The sequence below is a fragment of the Astatotilapia calliptera genome, chromosome 2, assembly GCF_900246225.1.
Source record: "Astatotilapia calliptera chromosome 2, fAstCal1.2, whole genome shotgun sequence".
NCBI lineage: Eukaryota > Metazoa > Chordata > Actinopteri > Cichliformes > Cichlidae > Astatotilapia > Astatotilapia calliptera.
The window spans coordinates 16,258,995-16,277,639 of record NC_039303.1 but is presented as its reverse complement, the minus strand read 5'-3'; the positions used below and the strand labels follow the sequence as shown (position 1 = coordinate 16,277,639).

General features: G+C 44.0%; 1 protein-coding gene and 1 long non-coding RNA gene across 2 annotated transcripts; both read left to right on the top strand.

Moving 5' to 3' along the window:
• The first annotated feature begins 10,754 nt into the window (after positions 1 to 10,754).
• On the top strand, positions 10,755 to 11,117 carry LOC113032607 (uncharacterized). Its single transcript, XR_003273909.1, has 2 exons — positions 10,755 to 10,828; positions 11,071 to 11,117. It is a non-coding gene; the product is annotated as an uncharacterized LOC113032607 (long non-coding RNA).
• A 4,066-nt stretch (positions 11,118 to 15,183) lies between these two features.
• On the top strand, positions 15,184 to 16,856 carry LOC113032539 (uncharacterized). Its single transcript, XM_026185517.1, has 2 exons — positions 15,184 to 16,567; positions 16,810 to 16,856. Exon 1 carries the CDS (start codon positions 15,271 to 15,273, stop codon positions 16,216 to 16,218), a length of 948 nt encoding a protein of 315 aa, XP_026041302.1. The 5' UTR covers positions 15,184 to 15,270; the 3' UTR covers positions 16,219 to 16,567; positions 16,810 to 16,856.
• Positions 16,857 to 18,645: the final 1,789 nt, after the last annotated feature.

Genomic DNA, 18,645 nt, shown 5'->3' with positions numbered 1-18,645 from the left:
TGTAGAGAGCCATAGCCCTGTCCCCCAGGGCATGAAGCAGGCATGGAGGAGATCCAGGCCCCAGACATCCAGAGGCCCCAGAGTGCGAGAGCCCAAGGAGGACCACCGGAGGGGCATCCGTGCCACCTTCATGGGAAGGGCTGAGGATCCCCAGACGAGGCGTCCCCCAGTAGCCACCGAGCAGAAGCTAGAGGGGGTTGCATCGGCGTGCCCGCCGGCTCTGCCGGTACCCAGCTGTGCCAGAGCGAACCGAGCCACAGGTCCAGAGGCCAGAGGCCTGAGGGCCCCCCGCACCCCGGAGGAGGCCTGACCAAGCAACAGGCGCCAGGCCCCGCCAAGTAGCCACCGTGAGTGAGCTGGTACATACCTGAGCGCCCAGCCCCGGACACCAAGAACCACCAATGCACCGACCCCTGAGGGCATCAGTCACCGGCAGGGAGTGTGGTGAGGGGAGATAGGCCTCCACACTTTGGAGGGCCTGGGAGTTCCCAGAGAGGTGGAGTCTAAGACCCGATCTGACATATAGACACAGACAAACAGGCACACACAGACACAAACATGCATTCCCACCCTCATGCACACGTATACAAACACTCAGCACTCACTCAAAGTAAGGATTGACATAAATGGACATGTACACACAATCACACTCCCCAAACATACTCTATACCCCGGGTCCAGGTACCCTCGCCCCCAGAGGAGGAAACAGAACCCAGACCCAAGAGATGTTACCCTTCCCCCCGGGGTGGAGGCAAGCAGACCGTCCCAGGCTCCGCAGCAGTAGGGAGGCCAATGGGACAGCCAACATCTCCTCCCAGCTCCCCCGCCCCGATGGCTAGTAGAGAAGGGGGGTTTGTGAAGACCCCATACCTCCCTCCTCCTGCTCATGTGTAGTGTTGCTGGGAGAGCATGGTGCTGCTGCCAGAGAGCAGCAGGTGTTAGCACGGCCCCTCCCGAGAACCCTCAATGTCTACATGGATTTAAAATTGAGAGGTGGGCACTGGCGCCCGAGGTAGGTTTGAGTACACAGACCATCCACTGGACGCCGTTAACGTGCCCACCCTCAAGGCCCTATATATATGTGTGTGTTATGAAAGTGTAAGTAATGTGGATGTCTAAGTTGTGAGATAAAATTGAGGCACAGGTGGCCAGAAGGGGACGGGGGGGTAAGTCTCCCCTGCACCCTGTTGACACACCCGCACCCCAAGGCCCTACCTGTGTGGGTGAGTGTGGTGGAGCGGGAAGAGGGAGGTAGCCGGGGATGGGGAGGAAAAGGAGGGAGGGGAGGATGCCCCTCCCTAGGGCCAGCTCCCCCGCTGACCCCAGTAGGCACCCCCGTCCTCTTGTACCCACCAAGGCAAGGTCCATCCAGACCAGGGCCTACGGTAGCAGCACTGCCAAGCCCCACATGGCAGTGCTGTCTGCGACATGTCCTCTTCCTAGTGTCAGCGTTCCTTGTCCGTGTCAGTGTCTGAGCACCCCGTGCTCGCTGACCTCTCGTCTCCATGCTTCTCCTGCGGAGATAACAAACAGGCAGCCGTAAGACACACACAATGTGGTAGACTAACCGTACTGACTGGCCGAGAGACTAACATGAAGTCACGCAATGATACAGCATTGGAGAGAGCTCCACCACACTCTTAAGTAGCCCCTCCGACGAGGCTTGATCAGCTGTGTGATGGTCTTCAGGTGTGGCCAACTACCTGGCAGGGCCACACCACCAGGCCCGAAGGTGGCTGTAAACAGGTGATCTTAGAAACACCAGCATCCACACACACACATAAACACATAAACACACATACCTGCAAGCAGGGCGAACGAGGGACAGCACACCAAAAACACACATGATAAAATACAAGTCCATAACTACTCAGGGACCCTGGATCACTCAGACCCAGGACCCTGACAATATCACTATGTTGGATAGTATGTGTCAAGGTAAGTATCAGAAAAAAAGATATCTGTGCGCACTTCTGAAAATGACAGAGATGTTCTTATGGTGTAACTGAACTCTGTGTAGAAATGTGTAACATGAAACCTGTCTTGCTCACTGTAATAAGGAAAACAAGATTATTATTATTATTATTATTATACAGGGTGGGCCATTTATATGGATACACCATAATAAAATGGGAATGGCTGGTAATATTAAAGTCCTGTTTGTATATGTGAGTATATGTGAGGGGGCAAACTCCTCAAGATGGGTGGTGACCATGGTGGCCATTTAGAAGTTGGCCACCTTGGATACAACTTTTGTTTTTTCAATAGGAAGAGGGCCATGTGACACCTCAAACTTATTGGTAATGTCACAAGAAAAACAATGGTGTGCTTGGAGAGCTTGTAATTTGATGGTAAATAATGATGTTCTAATACCATCTCACAGATCAGCTGTTACACATGATTTAGGTTTATAAATAGTTTATTATAGTTTGTATTAGTTCAGCTCTCCTCTGAAAATTTGTTGAGTTTATATACTCAGGACCTTGCAGAGTCCCCCGCTATTTCTAAGAGACAAGTTTGACCTTGTAGACAACCAATATTGACTGTTCTTTAGCCTCCTTTCATTCAGCTGTCACACTGAAAGAGACAAACTCATAAAAGCTTTGCTTTATTTTAGAACACCACTCACTCCCTCACAATCCATCATCAGGTATGCTTGTTTCTGACCTCGCTGCTCTCAGCAGGTAATTAATGAAATAAACTGACTGCAGTTTTGTAAACAAATTAGCACACTGTTTGTAGATGACCCACAGAACTTTCCACTCCCACTGGGGCATCTTTCCCTTGCAAATACATCATCACATTTTCCCATGATTTTCAGTGATAAAACTAAAACTGCAACTCTTTGGTAATGTCAGGGTTTTTCTAGTCTTTGACCCAGTGTTTTCAGTTTGGACTTTGTCACTGTTTATTTTCCATGTGTTTCCTGTCTTATTGTGTTAGCCATCTGTCTGTGTGCATTATGTTCAGTTCTATTTCTATGTGTCATTTGTTAGATTTAGTTCAGCTGTGTGTTCTCATCTAATTCTTACCGTCATTAGCCAGTGTATTTAAGCCCTCAGTTTCTCTCAGTTTGTTGTCCTGTCATCATCGATTCCATGTGTGTGTTTCCGGTTCAGTTCAGTCCACCCATTCAGTGAGCCAGTCAGTTGTCTTATTCTTGTTAATCCTGTAGTGTTTATTAAAACACCATCCTTCACCAGCCTGTGAGTCCTACATTTGTGTTCTCTCTTCCTTCTCTCAATACCTAACAGAATGACAAGACAGGTGCCGCGAGGACTTTCGGCTCCCAACCGGCTCTCGGTTTGTTGTTTTAATTAATTTATTATTAACAACATTATAAAATTATGAACAAAAGGAATTACTAATGTAAAAAAAACATGGTTTTATTTTTATATGTTTATATATAAATATATACGGTGGCCCTGTTAAGGTTCAAAATTGAGGAGGGAGAGTACAAACCACCCTTGGTCCAGAAGCTCTTGGTCAAACGATGATTTTTAATGAATACACACGTGTGGGAAGACAACTCTGTACGCAGACAGCAATTGATCTTCGACTTACTAAAGCACAAACAGATTTTTATAGCATCAGGGTTTGATTTACTGACGCCCCTTCATACGTCACAGACAGGATATATACATACGTCAAATCAACACCACAATGACTTTTAAGACAGAACATCATCTTCTATTTTCATGGCCGATTCCTCCGGTCAACCTTTCAGTTCCTCTTTCTTGCCGAGAAGACAAGGACGGTTCCTCTTTTACCGAGACACTTTCACCGTTACAATCCAGACATGACTAATCTCTCTCTCCTCTAAATAAATCTAACTCATGTGTGTGTGTCACGACCTCACATGCTCTCTGTGTCACCTCTTCACCTACTAACTGTCTGTGTCTCGTCCTCAAATGCTCTTTCTCAATTCACCTGTTGCACTTCTGACCTTTCACTAGACCAGAGGCTCACTGAGACTATGTGTATGTCTTCTACTAAATAAATGTTTTAACCAAGAACCTCTACTAAAACCTTAATATGAAATGACCTGATATATAAGTGTTTTGTAAGCATGTACGCAGTTTTAACCTTCTATAGCTCCAAGTCACTTGCACAATAGATTGTCCGGACATCGTGCCGAACAAAGCTTCCAACCCCCAATTAATTGACCGAGCTCCAACTCTTTAATAAGCACAGATATGCATTGTGTATAAAATAGTCATAACTGCACCTGAAATACAAGGTCAACATCATCATAAACATCTTAAGGCCATCTTAAAGCTATCTGTTACATTGTTAAAGCCTCGTCTTAGCCTGCTGCTCAAAATAACTTTCACTTCTGCAAACTCTCTGCAAGCCTGTTTCCTGTCAGCCTGTGACTTTTAGCCTTTCTGAAAGACACACACTGTTCAACCCGTGAATGCAATATAAACTCCAGATTATATTATTAATGCAATGGTAATGATGACAATTATTTAACAATAGCAGTAAAATAATTTCCCTGCTCCATAGCCCCTAGAGACAAAGCACATACAAACTCCAAAAAGCACGTACAAATTCCAAAGCATGTACAAACTCAAAACACATTTCTAGCGTTAACTGAACTTCCAAAACAGAGCTACCTAGATCATTTAAATTACACAATTGAAAGCATATGTGTATTGTTTGTGTATTTATACACAAGTACTCATATATATTCAAATAATAAAAAATAATGTTAATTTACCTGTTACTACCACACACCAAATCCAGTCGTTGGTACTTCCTGGCTTGTGTAGCCACTAGGTAACAAAAGCTCAACACTCTCCCTAGAATCCTGGAGCACTTCTGTTGTGTTTTGCACATTCTGGAGTTTGTACGTTTTGGAGTTTGTACGTGTTTTGGAGTTTGTACGTGATTTGGCATTTGTACGTGATTTGGAGTTTGTACGTGATTTAGAGTTTGTACGTGCCACCGTAAATGTACTTTTATTTATTCACTCCGCATAAAATCTAATAAATAAATCATATAATATAAAAACCAACTATTTACATTTCAACTTTTAACTATTTAAATTTTCAGCTTTTTCCTTTTAAACAAATTTAAAGTGAAACAACACAAAACACTCAAACCTCAACACTATTAAATATAAATTAAAATATGAAAACAGAAAGAAGATGCACATTCTCTGTCATACAGGCCTGCATGAATAAACGTTCTGAATCCTCTATCATCCACAACTGAAAATAGTTGTGGATGATTACTATACCTTTCTAATGTGACGTTGTTGTCCCTGGCTCTCTTTCTCTCTCTTTCCCTCGGGCTCTGTTCCTGTGCTACTGCGAGTGTAAGTACCACCCCTCCCCCCTCTTCCCAGCGTAAAGCACAAGGCTCAAGTTCGGAGTGAAGCGGAAAAAAAGTGCGAGAGAGAGGGTGAGAGAAAGAAAAACACCACCACGGCTCCCAATAAGGAGCCGGCTCGCTCACTTCAAAGAGTCGGCTCTAAGAGTCGTTTCGTTCGCGACCAGTGTTGGGGAGTAACGGAATACATGTACCGCCGTTACGTATTTAAAATACAAAATATGAGTAACTGTATTCTGTTACAGGTACCGTTTAAAAAGGTGGTATTTAGAATACAGTTACTTTGTTGGAATAAATAGATTACACGGCGGTACTTTCCTGTTCCATATTGTGGCGTGTCAGGACTGTTTCGGTTTTGTTTGACAGCTATGTTCTGTTGTTCCAGGCGGCAGCATTACGGTTGCCATGGTTACAGGGTGACGCTCTGCGTGTTTCCTGGGTGAGAGAGCGCCTTTTTGTTGTTGTTGTTGTGCTAAGCTAATAGGCAGAATGCAGAATGTAGCATCATGGGCAGTGTAGTCCGTGCTGCAGGGAGAATGGACTGCCATACTCGTTATGTGTCTGTGAGCGAGGGAGGGAGAAAAAGGGGAGTCAAAAAGTACGAGTTGTCATCGAGCAGAAACGGGAGCTGGAAGCATGTAAATATAATAATAACCACTGCAGCCAAGAAGAGTGCCTGAGGAGCCCAGTTGTAAGTAAGCTATTAAGACTCGACTGTACACTGTGTTCGTGTTTTCCTCCAAAACAATAAGTTCCGTTGGAGCAGCCTTTCAACGCCTGCCTCTGTCTCTGGCTAACAAAGTTGACCCAGACAACAAAGTAAAGCTATTTTTCGGCTACAAGCCCGACACGGAACCCGTATCAGTCAGAGGTCCCTTTACTGCGGTTCGGAGCCACGGACCTTCAGTAATAGTAATAAATCACACAGCAATACATTCACTTAGTTGTAAAATGCATGATAATATGTTAAGTTATCCAAAGTATTCAGAATACGTTACTCTCATTGAGTAACGTAACAGAATACGTTACAGAATACATTGTAGGGCATGTATTCTGTATTCTGTAATGGAATACATTTTGAAAGTAACCTTCCCAACACTGTTCGCGACCGACACATCACTACCAAGCACCAATCCTCCCACCAGCACCAATTCATCATCACAGCCTTGTTCTTCACCTGCAAGTCAGTTTCTGTTCAGTGTCCTCCAACAAGGACGGGTGGTGGTGGGGTTCATAATGTTCACAATGATATTTTATCAGTTGCTGGTTTAACCATGGATGAGGCAATGGCTATCATGTTATTTTCTTTTCAATGACTTTACATGCTCATTGCTGAAAAAATTGTGAAAAGAAATCAACTCAAATCGGCTTGGACAGTCTCGGTCGTTGTGTCCTTGAGCAAGACACGTCACCCATTGTCACTTTCAATTCAATTCAATTCAATTTTATTTATATAGTGCCAAATCACAACATAAGTCGCCTCAAGGCGCTTCATAGATACAGAGAAAAACCCAACAATCATATGACCCCCTATGAGCAAGCACTTTGGCAACAGTGGGAAGGAAAAACTCCCTTTTAACAGGAAGAAACCTCTGGCAGAACCAGGCTCAGGGAGGGGCGGCCATCTGCTGCGACCGGTTGGGGTGAGAGAAGGAAGACAGGATAAAAGACATGCTGTGGAAGAGAGACAGAGGTTAATAACAGATATGATTCAATGCAGAGAGGTCTGTTAATACATAGTGAGTGAGAAAGGTGACTGGAAAGGAAAAACTCAATGCATCATGGGAAACCCCCGGCAGCCTATGTCTATTGCAGCATAACTAAGGGAGGATTCAGGGTTACCTGGTCCAGCCCTAACTATATGCTTTAGCAAAAAGGAAAGTTTTAAGCCTAATCTTAAAAGTAGAGATAGTGTCTGTCTCCCGAATCCAAACTGGAAGCTGGTTCCACAGAAGAGGGGCCTGAAAACTGAAGGCTCTCCCTCCCATTCTACTTTTAAATAATCTAGGAACAACAAGTAGGCCTGCAGAGCGAGAGCGAAGTGCTCTAACAGGGTGATATGGTACTACAAGGTCATTGAGATAAGATGGGGCCTGATTATTTAAGACCTTGTATGTGAGGAGCAGGATTTTGAATTAAATTCTGGATTTAACAGGAAGCCAATGAAGGGAAGCCAAAACAGGAGAAATATGCTCTCTCTTTCTAGTCCCTGTCAGGACTCTTGCTGCAGCATTTTGGATTAGCTGAAGGCTTTTCAGTGAGTTTTTTGGACATCCTGATAATAATGAATTACAGTAGTCCAGCCTGGAAGTAATAAATGCATGAACTAGTTTTTCAGCGTCACTCTGAGACAGGATATTTCTAATTTTAGAGATGTTGCGCAAATGGAAGGACGTAAATGGTAAATGGTAAATGGCCTGTATTTATATAGCGCTTTACTAGTCCCTAAGGACATATCCAGTCATCCACCCATTCACACACACATTCACACACTGGTGATGGCAAGCTACATTGTAGCCACAGCCACCCTGGGGCGCACTGACAGAGGCGAGGCTGCCGGACACTGGCGCCACCGGGCCCTCTGACCACCACCAGTAGGCAATGGGAGAAGTGTCTTGCCCAAGGACACAACGACCGAGACTGTCCAAGCCGGGGCTCGAACTGGCAACCTTCCGATTACAAGGCGAACTCCCAACTCTTGAGCCACGATCGTAGTCTTACATATTTGTTTAATATGTGCATTGAAGGACATGTCCTGGTCAAAAATGACTCCAAGGTTCCTCACAGCGTTACTGGAGGCCAAGGTAATGCCATCCAGAGTAAGAATCTGGTTAGATACCATATTTCTAGGCTTTTCAGGGCCGAGTACAATAACCTCAGTTTTATCTGAATTAAGAAGCAGAAAGTTAGCGGCCATCCAGGTCTTTATGTCTTTAAGACATTCCTGCAGTTTAACTCATTGGTGTGTGTTATCTGGCTTCATGGACAGATAGAGCTGGGTGTCATCTGCATAGCAGTGAAAATGTATGCTGTGTCTTCTAATGATACTGCCTAGGGGAAGCATGTATAATGTAAACAGAATTGGTCCTAGCACTGAACCCTGTGGAACTCCATAATTAACCTCAGTGTGTGAAGAGGACTCTCCATTTACATGAACAAACTGGAGTCTATTAGATAGATATGATACAAACCACTGCAGCACAGTACCTGTAATACCTACAGCATGTTCTAATCGCTCTAATAGGATATTATGGTCGACAGTATCGAATGCTGCGCTAAGGTCTAGCAGGACAAGCACAGAGATGAGTCCACTGTCAGAGGCCATAAGAAGATCATTTGTAACCTTCACTAAAGCTGTTTCTGTGCTGTGATGAGCTCTGAAACCTGACTGAAACTCTTCAAATAACCGCCTCAGTTGTTTTCAGGACTCTGTATTTTGGAGCCTCCACTTTGGCTCTATGGCGATCTAGATTTTTCCACCTTCACCTGTTGCCTACTGGTGGTGGTCAGTGGCGCCAGTGTCCGGCAGCCTCGCCTCTGTCAGTGCGCCCGAGGGTAGCTGTGGCTACAATGTAGTTTGCCATCACCAGTGTGTGAATGTGTGTGTCAATGGGTGGATGACTGGATATGTAAAGCGCTTTGGGGTCCTTAGGGACTAGTAAAGCGCTATATAAATACAGGCCATTTACCATTCAGCAAAAAGACAGGTGGTGTTGGAAGCAAAGAGAAGCATGAAGCTGTGGGAGTTGTTGGAGCTAGATTGAGAACAGAGGTGACGATGAGTGAGCAGCAAACATCCTTGGGCAAAATGCTAACCCTAAGTTGCTCTCTGATGCATCCATATATGAATATGTGTGCATGTGTCTACTTAGATAGAAAAACTATTTTAAAAAAGTGCTTGTGTGAATGGATGAACGAGGCAAGTTGTATAAAAGTGTGTGGAGTGCTCAGCTACATTAGAAAAGTATAAACCAGTCAGTTTGTTGAAATTGCCCTTATATTTCTTAAGCCATCTGAGACTGTCTTTTTGTAAATGGGTCTATCATCAAATGAAAAAATGTGAAATTTTTAATAAGTTTTTCCATTATCTGAAACAGATAATAAAAGACGTTTTTCCAGGTAGATTATTAAACAGTGGTTTTACTGGTTTGAACCACTTGAATAATGTAGCCCATTCATTAAATTACTCTGACACACCGTTTACATCAGGACTTATGAACTGTATTACAAAGGTTTGCATTAAACTTTATGTGACCTGATTATGCTGAGCTCTTTATCTCCTTTTTGAATCACAGTTGCAGGAGAAAGCAGGAAATACAACTGAAGCTGGAATTTCACCCTAACAGATGTTGTGGTTTTGCAAATCATCCTTCCCCTGAAAGACTGAAACAGATAATAAAAGATCAAGACAATTTTTCCAAAAACAACTGAGCTGTGTATGTCTGTGGAAAGACATACACTGCTCTCAGTCTGCTCCAGCTTTAGTCTCAGGTGCCAGTAAGCAGAGTTACAAACTTTACAGAGCATAGAGGTCTCCCCAGTGTCATACTGAATGATTACCATATCACTGCAGAAATATGACTACGGTTCTTCTATTTTACTTTGGCAGGTGCTGCCATTGTTCATGTGTTTATCTAGAAAAACTCACACCTGAAGGCGTCTCCAAGGAAACAGTGACATCTTAAGTTACAAAGAAGTACTTGTCACTCCATGCTCAATAGAGCTGACACATGGCTTTAATGGATTTTATTCAATATATTATCCAGCACTAAAATGGAAACACTCAAAGTACAAGTCCTTGAAATGTTACTTTCAGTACTGTTCACTAAAATTCTAGAACAACCCTCTTGGACTGGGACTCAGGTGTGTTGTGGCATCACAGCAGGCTATGTGTGTTTGTGTGAGTGTGTCTGTGTGGCATTCATCTTAAAAAGCCATTCGAAATGAAGTGTCAGTGGTTATCCAGCAGAGTGGCCCAGATATTACTTCATTTATTTCTATGGAGCTGTATGACTCACTGCTGTGACTAATGGTTTGTGTGTGTGTGTGTGTGTGTGTGTGTGTGTGTGTGAGGGAGAGCGAGATTGAGAGAGAAAACAGTGACATTAGTTAGCTAAAAATGTTCTATTATCTCTATTACTGTTGCCATGTCTCAAACTGCATACTTGTTATTTAAAGTGCGCAGGACAATGTAGACTATTGCGGTGTGATGCCTCAAAGGCATTTATTTCATTTATCTTTAATGTTTGCTTAAAGTAATTCTTTTGTATGTATTTAAGTTAGAAAGAACAGTAAAAGGTGTTAAAAATGTTAAGAAGCTTTAATTTTGAAGGTGAACTTGCTAATAACCTCACTTCCTGGTGGGCTACCTGTATTGCTTCATTTCCTGTTTAATTCCTCTTCCTGGATCTCTAAGAGGGAGAGTGACATGCGGTTTTGCTCTGAGACTTATCCACAGCCATCCACTTGGGAACATTGTTCAGGCAACGCCGTAAGTGTATATATTTCATGATGAAGGTGTTAAAAAGGCATAAATAGCGGTATTTGTTAAAAATTATATTTTGTTTGTGATTCATGGAGGTTGATTTGTACATGTTAAAAAAGGCAGTTTTGATGATCATTACTGTTGCTAAAGCTAACACGAAGGTGTAAGGTCACATTTTGAGTTATTTCGTGATGCAATATTTATGTAAACGATCATTTTTTCTATTCTGTATTTCTTTTCAACTACAGTTTTCACCGCTTGTCAAATGAAGATTCTGAGTAAAAGGTCAACTCTACTCGGACTCGTGTATTCATTGACAGAGGTTTAGCTTGGTGTTTGATCGGAGTTGCTACACTCTGCAACAGAACACTACAGTGAAAAGGCGGCACTCGATGGTCCTACGTGTTCATGATGGCAGCAAGCAACAAGTCATCGGTATCAAATACCAGGAGCAACGTGACATCAGCATCATCTGTAAGTGCGGCTCGCGCCAGAGCTAAAGCAGAAGCTGCTAAGGTACGAGCATCATATGCTAGCCAGGAGGCTAAATTAAAATTGGAAAAGGCTGCTAGAGAAGCAGAAAGGAAAACTAGAGAAGCTCAAAATCAGTTGGAAGCCGCTAGAATTGATACAGAGCTGGAAGTGCTAACATTAAATCGTGAAGCAGACGCAGCCATCGCTGAAGCACAGGTGTTAGAAGATGTAGCAGAAATGCATGGAAATGTAGAAAATGTGAAATCTGAGTCAGAAGACAGGCTTAGATTGCAACATACTAGTGAATATGTTTGCTCTCAAAATGATCAGAATCAGTCTACCTTTGCACCAGTATCTGTCCCACCTGTTAAATCTGTAGACCGTGCAGAATCACAAGACAGTTTCAGAACATGGCATCCACCTGTAAGCTTAGCAGAATTCCAACATAGCAATAGCAAGCCCAAGCCTGAAGTGGATAATGGGACGCATCCACCCACAACAAACCTGTCTAAACTGACCAAAGCTGAATCGAAGACCGACGTCGAAATAACAAACCCTCGCACGTATATAGGTGCTCAATCACAAACACCCCGGCATATGCTTCCAGTGAGCGTGTCACAACCACCAGACCCTCTGGCACAATATTTGGCGCGACGTGATCTCGTTACGTCAGGACTGTACCAATTTGATGATAAGCCAGAGAATTTCCGTGCATGGCGGTCCTCATTCACTAACGCTGTGGCTGAGGTTCAACTTACAGAAACACAAGAATTAGAACTCATGACCAAATGGTTAGGAAAAGAGTCTGGACAGCGAATAAGATGCATACGCTCAAGTGCATGTGAATAATGCTGGTTTGGCTCTGCGCAAGGCATGAGAGAGGCTGAATGACTGCTATGGTGCCCCTGAGATGATCGAGCAGTCACTGTTTCAGAGACTTGACAGTTTTCCAAAAATTGCAGCCAAAGATCACATCAGATTACGTGAACTTGGGGATTTGCTTATGGAGATACAAGGCGCCAAGGAGGATGGATACCTCACTGGGCTGTCATATCTAGACACCTCCAGAGGTATTGGACCCATAGTAGACAAGCTCCCATATGGGCTCCAGGAGAAGTGGGTGTCATCTGGGTCGTGGTACAAAGAGGAGAATAACAGCTGCTTCCCTCCCTTTAGTTACTTTTGTAACTTTGTCTGTCATGAGGCAAAGAAGCGAAATGACCCCAGCTTTATTCGTCAAAGCAACGGCACAAACCCCACAAAACCAGAAAGATTACCTATGAAGAGCTTTAACACCAACAAGTCTATCGCGGTTCACAAAACAGATGTCTCCACAATCAACAGCGACCCTAACAAGAACTGCCCATTGCACAATAAACCTCACCCACTTAAAAAATGCAGGACATTCAGAAACAAGTCCATCGATGACAGGAAGGCCTTTCTAAAACAGAAAGGAATATGCTTCAAGTGTTGTTCTTCAACTTCACATGTTGCCAAAGACTGCAAATCTTCCGTGAAATGCTTAGAGTTTGAAAGCATCTATCATGATGCAGCCATGCACCCTGGCCCACAACCTCAACTCACCAAGGCTCCACCACCAAGAGAATGGCGGGGAGGGAGAAGGTGACTCTAATGTAACTGATGTTAGAACCAGCTGCACAGAGGTTTGTGGCCCCGGCCAGTGGGGTCGTTCTTGCTCTAAGATCTGCCTTGCAAAGGTCTACCCCAAACATTCAAAACACAAAGCCATTAAAGCTTATGTAATTCTGGACGACCAGAGCAATCGCTCTCTAGCCAGGCCAGAGTTCTTTGAGCTGTTTGGTGTGGAGAACGAACCACTCTTATACCATCTCAGAACATGCTCCGGTGTCATCGAAACGTATGGCAGAAAGGCAGAAGGATTCCAGATAGAGTCGTTGAACGGCAACGTGCTCATACCTCTTCCACCACTCCTTGATTGCCCTGAAATCCCTAACAATCGAGCTGAAATCCCAACACCAGGTGCTGTTTTGCATCATCCTCATCTCCACCATATAGCCAAACACATCCCCGATCTAGACCCAGAAGCAGAGATACTCCTGCTGCTCGGGAGAGACGTGCTTAGAGCACACAAGGTCAGGCAGCAAGTTAACGGGCCACACAACGCTCCCTTTGCACAACGTCTCGATCTAGGCTGGGTGGTGATAGGGGAGGTGTGCCTAGGTAATGTGCATAAGCCAACGGTGGACACATTCAAGACCCATGTGGTAGGCAGCGGTCGCCATTCCATATTTCAGCCCTGTGCAAGTTTCATGCATGTCAAAGAAACACAGCCAAGCTTCAGCAAGTCTAACAAAATGCCAGAGAGGATGCTAGGACACACAGTGTTTAACCAATCTGAACATGATAACAAACCTGCTCCATCAATAGAAGACATCCTCTTCCTAGAGATCATGGATACAAATGTCCACAGAGATGACACTGGTAGTTGGGTTGCTCCATTGCCGTTCAAGGAGCCACGGCAACGTTTGCCAAATAATAAAGAGCATGCGGTTAAGAGGTTTGAATTGAACGCCAATTCAGGAAGAAACCTGAGATGCAGAAGCAATATGTGGCATTCATGGAGAAGATCATTGCCAACGGTCACGCAGCGGTGGCACCACCCTTGAGGGAAGATCAAGAGTGCTGGTTTCTTCCATCATTCGGGGTATACCACCCACAAAAGCCCAACCAAATCAGGGTGGTTTTTGATTCCAGCGCTCAGTACTGCGGGGTCTCCCTCAATGACGTGCTTCTGACTGGTCCCGACCTCAACAATTCTCTCTTGGGCGTCCTTCTACACTTTCGAAGGGAGAGAGTAGCTATCCTCGCCGACATCCAACAAATGTTTCACTGCTTTTTGGTTCATGAAAGGCACCGCAACTACCTCCGGTTTTGGTGGTATGAGGACAACGACCTCACCAAGGCAGTTATCGACTACCGCATGAGGGTTCATGTCTTTGGCAACTCATCATCTCCGGCTGTGGCCATCTATGGTCTGCGAAGAGCCATTGCTGAAGGTGCCCAGAAGTACAGTGCCGACACAATGAAATTTGTGGAAAGGCACTTTTACGTGGCTGATGGCTTGGTGTCTCTCCCATCTGAAGCAGAAGCAATCAACCTTCTCCAACAGACTCGGGCTTCACTTGCTGAATCAAACCTCCGCTTGCACAAGTTTGTGTCGAACAGTCCAGCAGTCACTGGAGCTTTCCCGCCAGAAGATTGTGTCCCGCTCATCAAGGATCTGGATTTGAGTGGGGAGACAGCACCCATGCAGCGCAGCCTGGGTTTGCTTTGGGAGATCAGAAAAGACACATTTACATTCTCTGCATCAACTATTATCAAACCTTTCACTCGACGTGGAGTCCTCTCCACCGTCAATAGTGTTTTTGATCCGATGGGTATGCTGGCACCTGTCACAATCCAGGGACGAGCTCTTCTTAGGGAACTTAGTTCGGAACTGACTGACTGGGATGCACCTCTCCCAGAAGACAAGCTGAAGAAATGGGAAACTTGGAGAGATTCTCTTCAAGTCCTAAAGGAGCTTCATGTGCCACGTGCATACACATCAACCTCGCTCACCAAAGCTGTGCGCACAGAGTTGTTTGTATTCTCAGATGCCTCAACTATGGCCATTGGGGCTATCGCTTACTTGAGAGCCATCCAGGAGGATGGAAAAGTGGAAGTAGGATTTGTTATGGGCAAAGCCAAATTAGCACCCCAGTCTGAACCAACAATCCCGAGGCTTGAACTCTGCGCTGCCGTCCTTGCAGTAGAAATGGCGGATCTCATCCGAGAGGAGCTGGATCTGAAATTGGATGCTGTCAGGTTCTACATGGACAGTAAGGTGGTTGGCAGCTGGACTGTGGATTTTGGGTGGTAAGCGACTAATCAATTCAGTCCTACACAAATGCGTAATCTGCCGGAAGCTGCGTGGGAGACCGGAAGAACAATGTATGGCTGACTTACCGCCGGAATGTCTCAAGGTTTGCCCTCCCTTCACATACGTGGGGCTTGACGTCTTTGGACCTTGGTCTGTTGTAGCCAGACGCACTAGAGGAGGACAGGCAGAGAGCAAACGGTGGGCCATGATGTTTAGTTGTTTGAGTTCAAGGGCCGTCCACATTGAGCTGATTGAGTCTATGGACACATCTAGCTGTATAAATGCTCTCAGGCGGTTCTTCGCTCTCAGAGGCCCTGCAAAGGAACTTCAGTCTGATTGTGGGACCAACTTCATTGGCGCTAGCAAGGAGTTGGAGATGGGTAATACTGTACAGGGGTACCTCAGCAAGCAAGGATGTAGCTGGAACTTCAGACTTCCACATGCTTCCCACATGGGAGGCTCATGGGAACGGATGATTGGTGTTGCCAGGAGAATCCTTGATTCAATGCTCTTGCAGCAAAAGAGTCGCCTGACCCACGAAGTGCTGTCAACACTAATGGCAGAAATTACAGCTATCATCAATGCACGTCCACTCCTACCTGTGTCTACAGACCCAAACCAACCTTTCATTCTTTCACCAGCCATGCTCCTCACACAGAAATCAGGAGTTCCACCTCCTCCAGGAGATTTCACAGACAAGGACCTCTTCACAAAACAATGGAGGCAAGTTCAAGCGCTCGCAAACCAGTTTTGGGCCCGTTGGAGCAAAGAATACTTACCATCCTTACAACAAAGACAAAAATGGACAGTGACACGCAGAAACCTTCAAGTTGGGGATCTGGTCCTCCTCAGGGACAAGCAGACCATCCGCAACTACTGGCCCATGGCCTTAGTCACAGCAACCTTTCCTGGGAAGGATGGACATGTGAGAAAGGTTGAAGTAAAAACGACCGACCAAGGTGACACAAGAACCTTCCTTAGGCCAGTTGCAGAAGTAGTTCTTCTTCTGCCTAAGCACTGATTTAAGGACTGTTGTTTGGACTCATTCAAGTTCATAGTGGCCTCACACAGGCCAGGCGGGGAGTGTGATGCCTCAAAGGCATTTATTTCATTTATCTTTAATGTTTGCTTAAAGTAATTCTTTTGTATGTATTTAAGTTAGAAAGAACAGTAAAAAGAGTTAAAAATGTTAAGAAGCTTTAATTTTGAAGGTGAACTTGCTAATAACCTCACTTCCTAGTGGGCTACCTGTATTGCTTCATTTCCTGTTTAATTCCTCTTCCTGGATCTCTAAGAGGGAGAGTGACATGCGGTCTTGCTCTGAGACTTATCCACAGCCATCCACTTGGGAACATTGTTCAGGCAACGCCGTAAGTGTATATATTTCATGATGAAGGTGTTAAAAAGGCATAAATAGCGGTATTTGTTAAAAATTATATTTTGTTTGTGATTCATGGAGGTTGATTTGTACATGTTAAAAAAGGCAGTTTTGATGATCATTACTGTTGCTAAAGCTAACACGAAGGTGTAAGGTCACATTTTGAGTTATTTCGTGATGCAATATTTATGTAAACGATCATTTTTTCTATTCTGTATTTCTTTTCAACTACAGTTTTCACCGCTTGTCAAATGAAGATTCTGAGTAAAAGGTCAACTCTACTCGGACTCGTGTATTCATTGACAGAGGTTTAGTTTGGTGTTTGATCGGAGTTGCTACACTCTGCAACAGAACACTACATGCGGACAGATACACAAAGTGCTGTATCGGTACCTTCTCAGAATGGTGCTAATGGTAAATCACTTTCAGCCACAAGAAAGAGCACAAGCAAATGTTCTCAGCACCTAAGATAATAAAAATGCTAACTAGTTAGCTAAGAGCAGGAGATTTTGGGTGGTTGCTTTGTTTACTGATCATCTATGTTAAATTGTCATCTTCACTGTCAGAGAATTCTGTATTAGGTATACAAAAAAGTGCACTCACTGGACAGTTTATTAGGTGCACCTTTTCAATTAACTGTTAGCACAAATGTCTAAGCAGGTACTGTGCATTTCTTTCTTTAGTTTTTCTTTAGATGTTGTTTCATTTATTTTCAATCTATCTTTGAACCAGGCTGTTCTGGTTGTGTGGTTAGTAGTGTTGGTTCATAGCAACAGGGTCCTGTGTTTGAATTCAGTCTTGGGGCAGTTTGCATATTTACACTGTATATGTTTTGGTTCTCTCCAGGTAATCTGGCTTCCTCCCACAGTCCAAGTGGTTAAGTTAATTGGTGATTCTAAATTGACTGTGGGTATGAATATGAGGATGAAACAGATGATAATCAGTTATTAGAAAACTGTTCCTAAAAACTATGTTTATACAAAAAAGAACAGCTTGAAAAAAATGCAAAAGTTTGTAAAAAATCATTGAGTGCAAGATAAATGTTATGATTTCATATACTTCAATTCCTCTTTAATTTATCCATAAACTTGAGCTTAGTAACTGAGACAGGCTAATACCAGCTGACATTCAATGCTGAAGATTAATTATGTCAACTGTGATTTTTTTGCTTCCTCTAATCCTTCCCAGTGTCTTTCCTCTTTCTCTCCTGGTGGAAACATTGAATCTGCCCTCGGGCCTACCTCCAGTAGGACATTCCTGGAGCACCTCACCTAAGAGACATTCAGAAGGCATCTTAAACAGGTGCTCAGACCACCTCAACTTTCTCCTTTCAATGTGGAAGTAGCAGAGTAGTATAGTAGCTCTACTCTAAGCCCCCCCCGAATGACCAAGCTCATTCGGGGGGGGCGAATGACCAAGCTCCTCACCCTAGCCCTAAGGGGGAGCCAAACTATCCTTTAAACAAAGTGTATTCCCACCACTCCTGTATTTACGATCTCATTCATTTAGTCACTATTCAGGGCTTGTGGCTATAGATGAGGGTATAGTAACGTAGATTGACAGCTTTGCTTTCACACTTTTCTCTCTCTTTACCACACAAGACTGCTACACCATCTGCATCACTGCAGATTCTCCAAGCCCATGCGGGCTGGGAGATACAGGTCAAAAGCAGTACATGGGACCATCCTCCTTTGGGGCCACCACTTGCAGGGCAGGCAGTATGGGTTTAGTGCTTTGTGCAGGTCCTGGCAGTCAAATCAGTTTTTATTCTTTACTCAACAAGAACTTCTGTGATTTTGAAAACAGAACTACATTTAATACACACTTTACAGTAAATCTTTATATTTACAGCAACATATTTGTTTACATATTCATAGCTCTTTAAGTAAGCTAAAAAAATATGGCCTATAGCACTTTGGGGTTTTAGAACATTGGTTCTGTGTAAACTTAAAACTGATACAATCTCCAAATACCTTTGCTCAACTATTAGGGTTTGATAAACCATTTATTAAATGTTTTTATATTCTATAATGCTAAATTGGAGCACTTAGTGTTACTATTTAAATCACT